The 16,624-nt window shown below is 40.4% G+C and overlaps 1 protein-coding gene across 1 annotated transcript in view; it reads left to right on the top strand.

Annotated features, from left to right (window-relative positions):
• Positions 1-10,041, top strand: part of AFF3 (ALF transcription elongation factor 3) — a 317,828-nt gene extending 307,787 nt beyond the window's left edge. The window contains exons 17-19 of the mRNA XM_075200161.1: positions 3,237-3,286; positions 4,782-5,011; positions 5,965-10,041. Coding sequence (XP_075056262.1) covers positions 3,237-3,286; positions 4,782-5,011; positions 5,965-6,092 — 408 coding nt within the window. The 3' untranslated portion in view covers positions 6,093-10,041. The remainder of the gene's footprint in view (positions 1-3,236; positions 3,287-4,781; positions 5,012-5,964) is intronic.
• Positions 10,042-16,624: the final 6,583 nt, after the last annotated feature.

Below are 16,624 nucleotides of genomic sequence, written 5' to 3'. Positions count from 1 at the left end.
CTCCAAAGAACACCAACTGCCTTTGTGTTTATATAGAAATTATAAACTTAAAAACACTCTTTTTCATATTTTATGTTTTGAGACAACTTTGTGCCAATTTAAACTCAGGCACAGAAAACACATAAGAATGCTAAGCCCTGTCTAATGAATGGGGAATTATGTCTCAGTGATATGCCAGAGGTAAGACAGACATGGAATGATAAAGATTTTGGACTATATTTTGAACAAATTATGATTCACACCCTGGGGGATCGCCTTCACATATCAGCATATAGACTCCCCCGAGGGACCTCTCAGTGTAAAATGTTAATAAAGCCCTAGCATGTTATGAAAAAGGGTTGGGTACATATTATCGATGATGAAAAATCCGACAGCCTTTACTCCTACAAAAAAAATCCGACTTGTCACAAAGACGAATAGAATATATAGAGACTTACCTGAAAAGCAAAGCTCCAGATCTCCGATGGAAGCGGCATGCTGACAGGCAGTCATTCCGAAGACATAGGACTCCAGCACTTCAGGTTGACGTCAGCGCGACTTTGATCAATAAGCCCTTTTATGAAGAGATGTATTGCCTTGACCATGTGCTCAACTGTGTTTACTCTTTGATTGTTGGTGTGTGAATAGTTAAACCTATTGCTAACAAGGGTCACAGTGTTTTTGGGTACTTTTGCTGTCATACAATAGGTGGTGTAGTGATTACGTATGTATGTATGGATGCGAGAGACCTCCTTTGGGATCTGTTTCCCAATTGTAAAGCGCTACGGAATCTGCTGGCGCTATATAAATAAATATTGATGATGATGATCTGTTTCAGCTAGATCTGTAACCTGTGTGAAAGTTGAAGGCAAGATTACAGTGCTGAGATCCAGTTTAAACCTTTGCAGTAACATCCAAATCTCGGACCTTGGGAGCGCGTTCGTGACAGTAACATTCAATTTGAAACGCTTGTAGGGTACATTTTTACATCTTCCTTGTTTATCTACAATAAACTTGACTTTTTTGGAATAATGTTGTAGCTTCCTATTTATCAGTTGCCTTTTATTGTTTTTAGTGCTGCAGAGATAAGTTTTAATATTGTTTTTCAACCACACTTTGGAACATGTGCTAAAATCAATTTTTAAAACCTTTTAGATGGTCCTTGCTCTTGCCAGAGTGTTCAAAGCATATTCTCAAAGGCTTCCTGCAGCAATGTGTACTGTGTACATAACAAGTGCTCTAATAGAACACTCTTATATCGAACCGAACAATAATGCTCATAAGTGCTGCAGGCATCGCTAAAATTGACATGAATTAAATGGAACAGAATGCTTCTCTGAAAGTGTGCGTGTACAGGTCAAGTCACTTCCATTATTTTTTGGACTATAATTTTTTATAGTTCGTTTAATCGGCTTTAAGAACACTCGTTAAATGCCTGATTTTAACACCTATGTGTGCTACACCTAAGATAAATAAACATGTTTGCTGTTATCTTAATAAGTGGAGAAAATATATATTTTTATTATTTGAGTGACATCTTATTTAGCTGAAACAGCTCATCTTGGTCCTGATGTTTCCTTTGGCTGCCTATATGGAAACTATTCCACTACTTCAAAACACCTTATTCTACAGGGTAATGGTGCTCAACATAGTGCTGAGTTCTTTACCTATCCTGCTGCAGCCGGTCTCCCAATCCACCATGTTGTTACTTTTTAATTGCCGGCTTGGATTTTTTTTTATTTACTGATTGGACTACTACCAATCAAGAGAGGATTTAGGCATGAATCAAGATACACTATGGATTACATAGATAAGACTGAAGATGAGGGCTGTATCTGACAGAGTTGGTAAGTACTTTGGGGTTTAATAAACATATGTTTTTCTAATGAGGGAGGGCTGTGTGTGTCTGTATGTATTGTATGTGATTCATTTCCTTCCTTTTTTACCTGTTAGAAAAAAGGCCATACCCCAGCATTATATGGGTGGAAGAGATCCTTGAGGTGGAAATAGTTTTGTGCCCCACCTGGTACCAAAAGGGGGTGGACAGAGGTCCAAGCACTAGAAAGTGGGCCAGTACTGTCATTGTACACCAGCCTGGCACCAGAGGAGAGGTAGCTCCCTCAGCACTAAGATGCCAATCTTGTAAATTATTCCATATCCAGCTCCACAGGGGAAATTAGGGTGCCTAGACTCTGTGCCATCATGTCATCTTACCCACCACCCAGCTCCAGGAGAAGTGGGTAAGGAATTGTGACAGACACTATTGCTGTTGTTGCAGCTTCGTAAATGGAGAGGGCATATAATGCTAATATTTTATTTTAGTAAAGAGGGACATTACGATTTTTGCTGCAGTAGAGTGCAATCCACTATATTGCAGCCTGGAAAGAGAACAATTTAGTTTAACAAGATGGAGAACAATGTTCCAATTTTAGATATGCTTCATGTTCCTTAATGGTACTCCAATGCATTTTATATTGGATCAACTTACATTTTATGTGAAATGCATCTTTCTCAATTCACATACATATAGATGTACTAACATATTTTACATTATAGATGACATTTTTGTGTAGCAAACTGAAAGATGTCGTTGTTTGTTGTCAGTTATGTTTGATATATGGCAATGATTTTAAAATACAGGGTTTAACATGAGTAACTTAGGCGCTAGGAGACCTTTTTAAATGCTTCCGACAGCTTTTTGTGAATATGTAAAATGCACTCATTAGACAAGCTGCTCCATAGGAATCCATTTTATTATGGCAGACCATGATGTCACACACAACGATTTAATCTCTTAATAAAACAGTTGTCTTTAAAAGCACAATGCTTTTTCAGTAGTGATTAAAAGGCTTCTAAAATCTGACACAAGTGTTTCTATAGCGGAAAAATTGCAAGTGCTTGTGAAACCATCCTATCATTACATGCTATGTAATTGCCTGTGAGGCTTGTGAACAGTAGCAGCAGCCTGATAGTCTTGATAGCAGCACTAGTAAATCTAACTAAAACAGATGGAGCACCATGTTCTGGTTAAAGTCTTTCTTACTGTCTTTATTTGTATTGTGATTATTTTTAAAGGAGCTTCATATTATATAGTCAATCCTGCTTGGCTACCATTGTTTCCTCTGGTCATTTTACCAGTTAGTCCGAATGTGAATAGAAGGATCATTAAATTCACTTACAGAATTAGCATCAGTTCTTCTTAGCAGTGAATTGCAATATGTAGTATGAAGGTAACAATGTAACTTTCTCCTTTTCAGAAATCATCTAAAGCCCATCGAGTACCATCACCTTGGAATGCCAATGGAAAGTAAGTTGCTGTAGAACAGTCTGAAACATTGGAAACAAAGTAAAATGTTAGGAACCAGACTGTTTTAACAAAAATGAACTTGAGGTTATAATTATGTAACCTGTACTAGTAAATCTGGCCAAATATTGTCATTTCAATGTTTTCAGATAGAGTAGCTTGCAAGAGGGAGCTGGTGGGAATTGTGACTTGTCTCTGGTTTTAATATGAAACTTACTGGAGGCAGGTGTAGGCAGCCTTTATCACTAATACATTGGGCATTTCTAACGAATACAGAAGAGCAAGTGGTAATAGATGCAGGTTTTACCTAGTGCTTAGTCATGTATCTTCTAATGCAAACAAGTTACAATATTTGTGCAAACTCCTTTCATATGTACTTTTGCTGCCTAACAGGACACAAATTGGAATTATACTAACAAACTTTATACAAGTTATATTATGTTGTGCAACAAAAACCTTGAAAGTTCTGTTGCAGCAGACTTAATCACTCTCATATATTATTATGAGCACACCAGTTTCTTTCCCAGTGACCCTACATACTTGTTGTGAACTAGAGCTCTGTCTGAAAGGATCTATAAATGCTACCACTACTGGGACAAAGATTCCGAACTGTACCCATCCCTCTAACCTTCCATGCATAACAATGCTGCTGTGTTTATTTTCTATGCCTCACTGCGGCTAACAAGCCTGGCATACCAAGAGAATTATCCTTGCTGATGATGGTCAGATGAGACTTTACAATAAAGACATGGTACACCAGCTGAAGCATGAAAATTATAATTGTAAACAACTGAACTTGCATTCCTCAGCCTCATAATATGGAAAACCAAGTAAATTCTAAAGTATTATTCCAGTAATACAGAGACCACAATACTCACCAACTAATTGCCTGAATGTATACCCACAATTCAGTGGGCTTCATTTCCACCTCCCTGGCATGGGTTTGTGGAGCATTTGCAGAACAACTGATGGAAGGTGTTATGCGGAGTGACAGTGCAAAAATATAATTTGGTTATCGAAATGTAATTAAGGGGATAGATAGAGTGTTTTTAGGGACAGAGAGTTTTTAAATGCACATGTAATAAATACAGTACGGAGGTCCCATTAAGCCCATGATTAAATTAAGAAATAAATGAGGCTAAATAGAGCACTATTTTATGACAAAAACTGAAAGGCTTTACTTAATGAAAGGAATGGTAGAATGTTGGACTTTTGATGAGAGGTTTACACTTTTGCACAGTGTGCGTCTATTGATATTTCATCCTTCCCGCAAACCTAGATGTAATTATAGTGTGTGAAGGCTTCTCCAGATAGTGGAGTAGAACTATGCACCTTGATATGTGCTAGGGAACCCCTAGGGGCACATTTCTGTAAAACCAAAACCAGAGAATTTGTGCTTTGTAAATTAGGTCCACTGTGTGGAAATTTCCATGTAAACTGTAACCTAAAACTATACAACTACATCTATTTACACATGTTTAATTTGCTTGTTATTCAGGACAACAGGAACTTCGTCACCCACGTCACCCAGTCTTTCTCACGTGAGCTCTGTTAGCTCTCAAGGAAGCATCTCTAGTTCTAGTAGTGCCTGTAGCACTAGTAATTCTATTATCAGCATTCCCCAGCGCATCCACCAGATGGCGGCCAACCATGTCAGTATTACTAACAGTATCCTGCACAGCTATGACTACTGGGAAATTGCTGATAATCTTGCCAAAGACAACACAGGTCAGTTATCGACGTAAAGTCATAATGTGCCTATTGTGATTTTTAAAATAAAAACTAATACTCTATCAAAATAGTATTTTCTTTTTCCAGGATTCAAATATAGTATTTATTTTTTATAAATAAACATAATAGCAGCAAGGGTCCATGTCATGTAAAAAAGAGCAACAATTTAAAAATAATTTGTTTTTTAAAGAGAGGTTATGCTAACTGGAAAATGTATTTCTTAATGTTGTACAATATAGTTAGCAATGAATTACTTTAGCCTCTGCCCCAGACAGAATAATAGGTGATTGTGTTTTTCTACAAGAAAGAAAGAAGCCTCTTTAACTATATTAAATCATCAGTGCAAATTTAGGCATGCTTCACCTGGGACTCCGACTATTTAATTGAATTAGATTTAGTAACCGATACAACTAATGGAGTGTAAGCCTGGTGATTGATGAAAAGATCTTTTTGTCAATATACATAGCAGAAACAATGTTTTCTATGTGTCCTATCCGGAGCTGTACAGTAGTGTATGAATCATTGTATTATATACTTGCCAACTCTCCCGGAATGTCCGGGAGACTCCCAAAATCCGGGTAGGTCCCCCAGACTCCCGGGAGAGCAGGCAAATATCCCGCATACGGCAACTTACTCAACAAAATGACGTTTTTGTCGCGGGGGTAGGGCCAAAATGACATGATTGACGGCACCTTGCCCCCTCCCCGGGATCTCCCAGAATTCACTTTTCAAAGGTTGGCAAGTATGTTGTAATATATCCTTATGTGTGATACATATTATTTAACCTATGATTCTGTTAGAAGACCTGGAAAAATATACATTTGTATAGTGGCCAATAAAAAAAATGAGAAAAAAAATTTGGATTGTGTATAAAAACATTTTTATATGTGACTGTTTTTTCCTAACCAAACAAATCTTGTTGTTGTTCTTTTTGTTTTGTTTTTAAACAGAGTTCTTTAGTGAGCTTGATGCATTAATGGGACCAGTCACGTTTCACAGTTCAATGGAGCACTTGGTCCAATACACCCGACAAGGACTTTCCTGGATACGACGACCTAGTTCAGATCATGTATTGTAGTGGCTTTTGTCCACTACATCTGTTTCCGCTTGAACTGCTATGTTTCCAGGCACTGAGCTCGGTAGTACCTCTATCACTCACAGCACCTAAAAAGTCTGTAAATCTTTCTTCAGCATTGGACAAGTTATTGTACTTCTTCATATCAATATACCCATGTATTGTTTACATTGAAGCAATGCAACAATTTAGGTCAAACCTGTGTTCTAAATGAATACATCACGTTAGGCATGTTGTGTGTCCAAAGTGATTATTTGTGTTAAATAGTTTGTGATAAACTCAATGCAACAATGAAGTGCTGTCTCAAGGCTTACTCCTTATCATACTTATGCTGGATAAAAGGAGTGCTCTCTTTTGTAATATATTAGTCAGTAAGCCATTATATCAATACACCGCCAATTATTTGGTACACTCTACTATTATTGTCATTGACCTTTATTTATATAGTGCCAACATGATTACCAATTACCATAAAATTAGGGAAATATCTCACTTAGGGAACTTCTTCATACAAAACATAATACCAGTCAAATATAGATTTGCGATATTAGATATAAAATTTAGAGTATTCCCCTGTTTTGAGGATAACAGATCTCACATTCTGTGGGTGATTATGCCAGAGATACAGCAAATGATACCATGTACAGTAACCGTGTCTGCAAGCTACCTGTACCTATGAATTTGGAAAAAAAACAAAGCTGCCTATACACAAGTAGACCCAGTTGCGCAGCCTAAATTGGAAACAGCCTGATCTGTGCCCAATTTAGCTATGCTTGTGATTGGTCAAATTGCCTGTCAACTATATCACAGTAGGGCAATGAGCGGATGACTGCACACATTCAAATTGCAGTCATTGGCCTACTGGATTGTCTGGCAAAATTTGAGTTGGATTGCTAGTCATGTTGAGAACTTACAAAGAGTGATCTCTGGGCAGCTTCATTGAAAACAGCCTAATTGACCAACATAATCACTCTGTTACCACCAGCTTGCAAAAATGTAGGGCCTCATTTAGAGTCAAACACAATCAGAGCAGCCGGGCAGCACACTGTCCCTGCTTGTCACTGCCGAACACACCTGCACATAGTGTGCAGCCGCCGGCAGCCTTAGATGTCAAAAAGGGGACGGGGCCTAAATCGCCCCGGGTAGAACTATTTTATAGATCCGCCCCTGTTTCCAGGTCACATGCGACATAGATAGGGCCACCTGTGGATCGTGTCAGTAATGAATACACCTATGCTCCAGCAAGATATGCTTCATTTTAATGTTTGGTTCATTTGCTTTATACACCTGGAGCTGGTGCTAACTGAGTACTTAAATAAATTATGTTTTTATGTGCCAGATAACAGAGAAAATACCTTTTATTAATTGCATAGTGAATTAAGGCAGGGGGAGCATTCAGTGACTCCTTATTTGTCTGTTTTACATGTAGGCCCAAAATATTACCAAAGTTATTTGAGAACGATAACAAACAGGGAATACCAATGAGAGATTTGCTCAATGTTTGCATAATATCAGCGTAAAGTGATATTTCATTTTCAGACTGTCCTACCAATATCCATGGGACGTCTATTGCATTTTGTGTAGCATATTAAACATTAAGGAGCTATTGCAACAATAGATAGAAGGGACAGTCTTGACTTTTGCTTAGATATTCCGATCATTTTAAAAGTGACACTGGAAGATTATATATCTCTCAAACCTTCCCAGCGCTGTATTCCTAATTCTACCCAACTATAGCAAACGCTTTTATTATAGCCATTATTATAGCCAACAAAAGCAATGTTGATATCTGATTACTTCTGCATGGTAAATTACATATTTAAATGTTCTAATATCAGCTCTATTCTTATATTTTTATAATGCCTACTTGCTCCTTTCCCATTAATTTAGACATATATATGGCTAGGCGACTTTCCATATTGAAGAGTATAGTTAATATCCACATTCATTAAAATTTTAAGTCTGTCATTTTCTGCAAATTGAGTATAATTTCCCTGTTTCAGGAATAAAGATGTATGTACTCATGTCATGTCAATAGGTTTGCATTTCACATATTGAATGCATTTCACATATTCAACATTACCAATTCAGATAAAGCAAATCCCCAAATAGCTTACATTTCAACACCAGCATCAGGTGATGTTGAGTTTTTATGTGGTTTCCTTGTTTCTTTTATTTCATCCATAGTTACCCCCCTATTTATTTTTTATAAAGCTGTAATAACTAATCTTTTTTTCAAGAAAGCTGCAAAACTTTGACCCTTAGTCAGTGTACACTCAAGGGCTAGATTTACTAAACTGCGGGTTTGAAAAAGTGGAGATGTTGCCTATAGCAACCAATCAGATTCTAGCTGTAATTTATTTAGTGCACTCTACAAAATGACAGCTAGAATCTGATTGGTTGCTATAGGCAACATCTCCACTTTTTCAAACCCGCAGTTTAGTAAATCTTGCTCCTAGAGACAGACTGGAATGAATGCTGTTATTACTGAAACATATCATCTATTGTTCTTACCATCCAACCACATTTACTAAAGGGCCACTAAACCTACAATACAAGTTGCTGTATATAAAAACACTACTAATAACATTCACACATATAAAGATAGAAGTACTCTGTATTAGAACTTGAGATATTTCACAATGTACTTACATTTGCTGGATGCAAGCTATTGTTCTGTGTTATCATCCACTGCTGTGTGAATGAAAATATCTCCATTCACATTCAGAAACTCAAATATTGTCAGTTCTGAGGAGCTCCGAACATTTTAAATATATTTATGAACGTTATTTTTAGATAAGCTAACTTATATTTCAGTTTTGGTGGTTCTTTACACTGTATTGGGAAAGTATGGACTTGTGAATTAATTTGCTAGCACAAAAGGAGTAAGGTTATTAACCCAATACAATCCCTTAGTATATTTGCAAAAAAGATCATGCTTAGCCAAGGTGCAACATTATTTGAATTAGTATTTCAAAAAGTGTTAGAGCTCTTGGGGTATGTAGAGAATTGCATTGGTGTGAATAATCATTGAGCCGCTTTTCTCTTATTGGGGCTGTAGTTTTTTTTGTGGGGCAATCAATGCTTTTCCATCCCCTTTATAGGCGCGTGCACAGTGAGTCCCTGTTTGTTCAGGGGGTAATTCCCATAACTTAGCAGCTAGAAAAGCTATGCCCACAATTCCACGTCTTGCTGCACCTGATATATAATAATACATTCTAGTGTGGCTGCTTAAAAGTTTATGTGGACTATGAATCGTCTTCCATATATGCTGTATATTATAAATGATTTCCTTTTACAGTATCACATTAAGGGGAAAGACTTTATTTATTTGTGGTAGTGTAAAGCAAGGTGTGCTGGATAAAATCCATGAAATTCTGAGTGGTGGTGATGTCCCTGGTTCCAAGATTATCACATTGGTGGGCGGATGTTATGCAACTCAGTTATGCTTTATATTAAGTTAAACTTGTATTTAAAACTTAATAGAACAAATAAATAGCACAAATAATGTGTAGGATTTTTAAGTTAAAAATATCAGTATATTTGTTTTGAGAAATCAAAATCAAATCTTGACCTGTCATTTACAAACCAATGTAGAGTAGGCAACATTTTAATGTTTTACGCTGATCATAAACTGTACTTGGCCTTCAAATGTATTTTACATGATTTTTACAATTGCTACACATAACAGTACAGTACTAAACAGGATGTTCCACAATGCTGATGAAAAGATTAATGGAGTGTTGCCCAGTGCTCTGGTCTCTGTATATTGTCAGTCCATGGTAAACCCATGTAGCACACTTTTTAGAAATTATAACATAACAGAATGGGCCTTAATAATTATATTAAAAGCACTTTTATATATAAAAAGTAAATGTTATTTCACCTGTAACAATACTTTTTTTAAAAAATGTGATATTGCAAAAATAAAATGAATACCCTATTATCACAATTACTTTGTCTGTGGTTTTCATGTGCTTATTTCTGCTATATGTTATTTCTAGACATACATTGCAATACTTGAGTTACAGCATGACACAGTAAATGGCGTCTGCCATATTTACTGTATGACCAGATAACTGTTCACACGGAAACACTATGGAAGTTGCGCTCATACTCTGGCTTTTGGTGCTGCGCCTACGTTTGCAGTATTGAAGGTTTGGCTGGAAACGTACATGGTTGAAAGAGTAAAAATCTCACTACAACTTTAGGACACTCCATTAATTTAAGCTTAGAAGGATGCTTAATTGTATCCAGCCTGGATGTTAAAAAAAAACCTCTCCTATTCAAATTACCTCTTGAGTACCCATAAAAAAAGCCCTTTTGTGGACGGAAAGATGCTTTGAGGCAACCAGCTAACCCAGTGGTTCCCAAACTTTTGCAGTTCGCGGCACCCTTAGAGTCTCCAAATTTTTTCAAGGCACCCCTCCAAAATAATTATTGAGCAGTCCTGTTTTAGAAGTAGTTGGGTCAAAAAATTGTAATAAGTATTTAAGTCAGGACAGAAATACTTATTTAGTTGTATGCAAAAATGCCCCCTCTGCATCCAGACACTCTGCCCTCAGGCACTCTGTCCCCTCTGCATCCAGACACACTGCCTCCTCTGCATCCAGACACACTGCCTCCTCTGCATCCAGACACACTGCCCCCTCTGCATCCAGACACACTGCCCCCTCTGCATCCAGACACACTGCCCCCTCTGCATCCAGACACACTGCCCTCTCTCACACTGCCCCCTCTGCCCTCTGTCACGCTGTCCCCCTCCTCTGCCCTCTCTCACAATGTCCCCCCTCCTCTGCCCTCTCTCACGATGTCCCCCCTCCTCTGCCCTCTCTCACGATGTCCCCCCTCCTCTGCCCCTGTTACACTCCTCTGCCCCGTTGTGCCCCAGCTGTCACCCTCCTCTGCCCCCTGTTACTCTCCTCTGCCCCTGTGACACTCCTCTGTCCCGTTGTGCCCCAGCTGTCACCCTCTCTGCCCCTGTTACACTCCTCTGCCCCGTTGTGCCCCAGCTGTCACTCTCTCTGCCCCTGTTACACTCCTCTGCCCCATTGTGCCCCAGCTGTCACCCTCTCTGCCCCATTGTGCCCCAGCTGTCACCCTCTCTGCCCCTGTTACACTCCTCTGCCCCGTTGTGTCCCAGCTGTCACCCTCTCTGCCCCTGTTACACTCTTCTGCCCCGTTGTGCCCCAGCTGTCACCCTCTCTGCCCCAGCTGTCACCCTCTCTGCCCCGCTGTCACCCTCTCTGCCCCGCTGTCACCCTCTCTGCCCCAGCTGTCACCCTCTCTGCCCCTGTTACACTCCTCTGCCCCATTGTGCCCCAGCTGTCACCCTCTCTGCCCCTGTTACACTCTTCTGCCCCGTTGTGCCCCAGCTGTCACCCTCTCTGCCCCTGTTACACTCTTCTGCCCCAGCTGTCACCCTCTCTGCCCCAGCTGTCACCCTCTCTGCCCCGCTGTCACCCTCTCTGCCCCAGCTGTCACCCTCTCTTCCCCAGCTGTCACCCTCTCTTCCCCAGCTGTCACCCTCTCTTCCCCAGCTGTCACCTTCTCTCCCCCGCTGTCACCCTCTCTGCCCCAGCTGTCACCTTCTCTTCCCCGCTGTCACCCTCTCTTCCCCGCTGTCACCCTCTCTTCCCCAGCTGTCACCTTCTCTTCCCCAGCTGTCACCTTCTCTTCCCCGCTGTCACCCTCTCTGCCCCAGCTGTCACCCTCTCTGCCCCAGCTGTCACCCTCTCTTCCCCGCTGTCACCCTCTCTTCCCCAGCTGTCACCTTCTCTTCCCCGCTGTCACCCTCTCTGCCCCAGCTGTCACCCTCTCTGCCCCAGCTGTCACCCTCTCTGCCCCAGCTGTCACGCTCCCTCTCTCCTCTGCCGCGCGCCAGCCATAGAAAAAAAAGAAAAAGCACAAAAACGTACCAATCCTCCGGGCGCCGGGACCCAGCAGCCTCCTCTCTCCCGCAGCAGATTGTTACTGACGTCGATATTCAGTGACAGCTGCGGGAGAGAGGAGTCTTCTGGGTCCCGGCGCCCGGCGGATTGGTAAGTTTCTGTGCTTTTTCTTTTTTTCAATGCTTGGCCCGCGGCACCCCAGTGACAGCGCCGCGGCACCCCTGGGAGCCGCGGCGCACAGTTTGGGAACCGCCGAGCTAACCAGTGAATGCAACCATAAATGTACCTCCCACTGAGTCTCATTTAAATATCTTGTCTGGTTCCACATGTGGGTGCAATTTGAGTCACATTCATGCTCCCAGCCCTGATTTGCACAGTTCTTTCTATTAGAAGGTGCTAAACTTTACACAGATCCGTGTCTTCCTTACAAGGGTGCACTTGTGCAAGAATAGATGCATGACGTGACAAAACAGCATATGTTTCGTGGATGCGCATTTTTGCATATTTGTCATTTACATTTTAGCATTGCAATCATTACCTGAATTGTTGATCAGTTGTTTAAAACAGCATTTTCTAAAGAAATTGCTAATTTTCTACCCCTGCCATATTTCCTTGTCTATGGTGTGACTATTGTGGGTCTGAATTACAAAGGGTTTTGCTAAAACTGTTTTTCAGATTTTGCTGTTTAAATAGTGTGACATCACCAAGATGACACTCACAAAGTAATTTTGTTATAATAGCTTTCTATTTTATTGTCAGGATGGCAAAAAAGTTCAAATAAGCAGTCAATTTCCCCTTTGCGATCCCTAGCACTAATTTAGCATAGCTCATCTATCTATTAGATCGGGCAACGTCTCCAGCATCGGTCATCCTGCCCAAATGTAACACCAGTCTTTTACATCCTAATCTCCTCCCCAGCTTTATCCTATTTCACAGGTGTCAAAATTATGTCCCCGAGTCTAACACCACCAACCTTCTCTAGGTAAAGCTGATTAGGACACTTGCACTATTTTGCCTCTGTAAGGTCTTACCACAGCCACACCCTGGAGCTTGCCCCTGCTAGACATATGGTAAGTAACGCACAATAGTTAGAGATATAGGGGTCTATTTACCAAGCTGCGATAATCCAAAAATCTGGAGAATACAGCTCTTTTCTCCAGAGAATGGCTATCACAGCTCTTCTTTCAATTTATCAAGAGGTAAAAGCAAAGATTTCTCCTACTTCATCATGTTTACCATTGGTAAATCCACATAGACTTCTATGGGAACTGCGATGTGACCCCAATTAACAAGCAGTGAAAATCTTTCCATTTCACTGCCAGCCTTAAAAAACTAACGCCATCTCCATGGAGTGCTATGGACGCCATTGTCTCCAGAGAAGCCTTAGTGCATCCAGCGCCGTGTCCCATCACTATGTGCAAGCGAGACCTTAGCCACGCGTGCAAAGCACGCATGCACTTAGGGTCAGATCCTCCATTCGCGACAGCGTTAGGCTACCGGGGAAGGTGATTTTAGTTAGTTTAGATGGGAGGTTTCCCAGAACTTGCCAATGAGCCATGGTTCATCAATAGCGGCAGGACAAAATGATTCTGCTGCCTACTAGCCACCAATGATAAATAGACCCCATAGTTTAAAAGACATTTTGATTATATTAGTTATATTAAAATAATTTCAACCACAGCTACTGCACCATTTATTTGAGTGACAGTACAGGCATCATCTATGTAGAGTCTAATAATGCATCCATTGGGAATACTCAGTGGACACTGTAGAAATGCAAAGAATACATTTCTTCTGCATCAGAGTGTGAGCCTTCCATGTCCACACAACCTTCGCTTCAGTAAACTTTTATTAAATGAGTAAACTAAGCAGTTTCTTGTAACACTAAAAAGTAATTGATCTGATGTGGCGCTCCACTCAGTGTGCAGCCAGATGTATGTAGAGGAGTATCCACTATTCTCCACAAATAATACATAAACATAAAATACAGTTAACATACACTTAGCGCGCACCTTCTCACATCTCACAGGAGATAGGGACTTCTGTACTCCCTTTACTGGATAGATGACCCTTATCTCTCTCCTCAAATGGAATTCCTATAGTCTGAAAATCAGACTCATGGAAATAAAACAAATGGAGAGATAATAGTGCAGATTGACTACAATATACATATAAAAGTCCACAGAGTTCCCGGAAAAGAAGTATAGGACCTACCTTGAAAAAGACTCTGACCTAGAGTCGAAACGCGTTGGAAGGATAAGTGTAAGCGGGATTTCGTTACATCTTTGAACTGACATCGTGGAGGAAATTTTCATGCGAATATCCTGAATACATCTGGTATGAGTATACAGATTATCATTTTGGGATATCCTTGATGTCATGTTTTATATGTACAGGTCTCTTTGTTGGAGATAATGCATTTTTATTAAATGGTGTTTTTATGATAATGCACCAGATTGGTTTTTATTTTTTCCTTTTGGCACATCATGTTAATACTCTGTGGAGGGACTTGAAAGCGGTACACAGAAAGGGTTACTAGAGATGCTTTATTAAAGCTAACATCTTGTAAGCATATACCTTTGGGGGAGATGGTGTAAAAAGTCACAAGAATTACGGTGGTATCCCTTCATTTTTCATCACGAGGTTGAAGAATATACTTCTTTTCCGGGAACTCTGTGGACTTTTATATGTATATTGTAGTCAATCTGCACTATTATCTCTCCATTTGTTTTATTTCCATGAGTCTGATTTTCAGACTATAGGAATTCCATTTGAGGAGAGAGATAAGGGTCATCTATCCAGTAAAGGGAGTACAGAAGTCCCTATCTCCTGTGAGATGTGAGAAGGTGCGCGCTAAGTGTATGTTAACTGTATTTTATGTTTAAGCATTTTCTTGGGCCATTTGTAGCCACATGTTTGGATGTTTCGGGTACATAGGGAATAACTGCGTTCATAGCAGACTCAATTAGAATACAGATCAGCGATCATCAGGAATTGCAGGACCTGAGGATCGGCTTTATTTTCTAGAGCTAATCTGCATATAACACACAGCTATTCTTATTGGTTGTTGGCCTTACAGTTGTCACTTTGCAAAAGGATGTTGAAAAGACGATCTGTTCTGTTTACATATACTCCTCTTTACCTCCCTGGTGTAAGGTGACAAGTGTGGCTGCTCAGCGACAGCGTGGTGAAGAAAAGAGAGAATAAGCTAGGGGACAGCTGTGGTACTATCTACAGAGCAATTGGTGCACTTGTACTGGAGCACAGAGGGTGAAAGATGCCCATTCTATTGACTGACCAGTTCCCTGTCCCCTGCTGACATACTAAACTCTGTGCAGAAGTCCAGCTCTTAGAGATTATTTCTGCTTTGTACTTAATACAGAAGAAAGTGCAAAGCACTGGATTACATCAGAACCTCCTGCATGGTACAAGTGTAGGTTGGAAGTTTCAGGAGATTTGAAAAAGAATGCACTGCTCTCCAACCTCCACTGCCATTGACTTTGTTAGTGCATTTGGAGACTTCTGTAATCAGAAGGAAGGAGTCTATGCAAAATAAAGACAAATGGTTGGGGACTTAGTGTTCTATGGGTGTAGGGATGTCTTTGTAAACTAGCTTACAGGGTAAAGTAGCAGTATGTAGTGTTAGGTGCAGCGCATGCATCCAATAGCGAGTTTATAATCATCAATTATGTAGCAAGGAAAATGGGTGGGGGTGTGAATTACCAGTGTAAATTATGTGTGGGATGCATGTATAGGTGGAGTATATTTTAAGGACTGTTATCAGGGGACCATATTTCTACGTTTCGCACAGGGGCCCTCTACAGTTTTGGCCCACCACTGCCGAGGGGTGAATAGAGAGAACAGTTAGGGGAAAGAAGGAACAGAGCGCTTAGGGAATGGCAAGAAATAGGAGAGAGAGAGCTGAAGGACCAGAGGAGTAAAAGGAGAGGAGAGCAGAGAATAGTGTTCTGGATGAGTGAGGTAAGCTGGGGAAGAGAGGCCTTGGTGGAGAAAGGAGAGAAAAGTGCATTTGGCAACAGGTGACATATGAGGTGAGCTGGTGGAGAGAATATAGTAGGAGAAGACCTGCAGAGCTGCACAGAATAAGGAATTGGATCTGCTGACGGAGCTGGAACACTTGCAGTCGACAGCCATGAGGTAAGTGTGTGTGTGTGTGTGTGTGTGTGTGTGTGTGTGTTTGTGTGGATGTGCTGAGCACTGTAATGTAAATTGTTTTTTAAAATAATATTAAATATACAGTTAATCTCAATTTTGTTATTGGATAACAAACATCTTACTCTATGTGAATAAGCAACTTTTTGTGACTTAACCATACTTGTTGTCACTGTAAAATAATTGGATTACAAAAAAGTGTCTGTTGAAAGCATATTGTGTTCTGTTCTGAAATCAAGCATTTGGAAAACCCCTTTTAGAAATCCTGTGTTTTCCTGACTTGTCAATTAGATACAACATAATGAGAGCCAACATAAGGTGTCTGTCTTCTTGGAACTGACAGTGACACTCCGACTACACAGCGTCTTGTCACAGCTGCTCCTAAGCACTACACTGATGGCCCTGCTGTTGTGTAGTGCTGTTCTGTAACACAGATGCTACACCCCCACTCCATTTTATTAGCTGTTGTAA

The sequence above is a fragment of the Mixophyes fleayi genome, chromosome 2 (genome assembly GCF_038048845.1).
Source record: "Mixophyes fleayi isolate aMixFle1 chromosome 2, aMixFle1.hap1, whole genome shotgun sequence".
Lineage (NCBI taxonomy): Eukaryota > Metazoa > Chordata > Amphibia > Anura > Limnodynastidae > Mixophyes > Mixophyes fleayi.
This window is presented reverse-complemented; position numbering and strand designations above follow the sequence as displayed.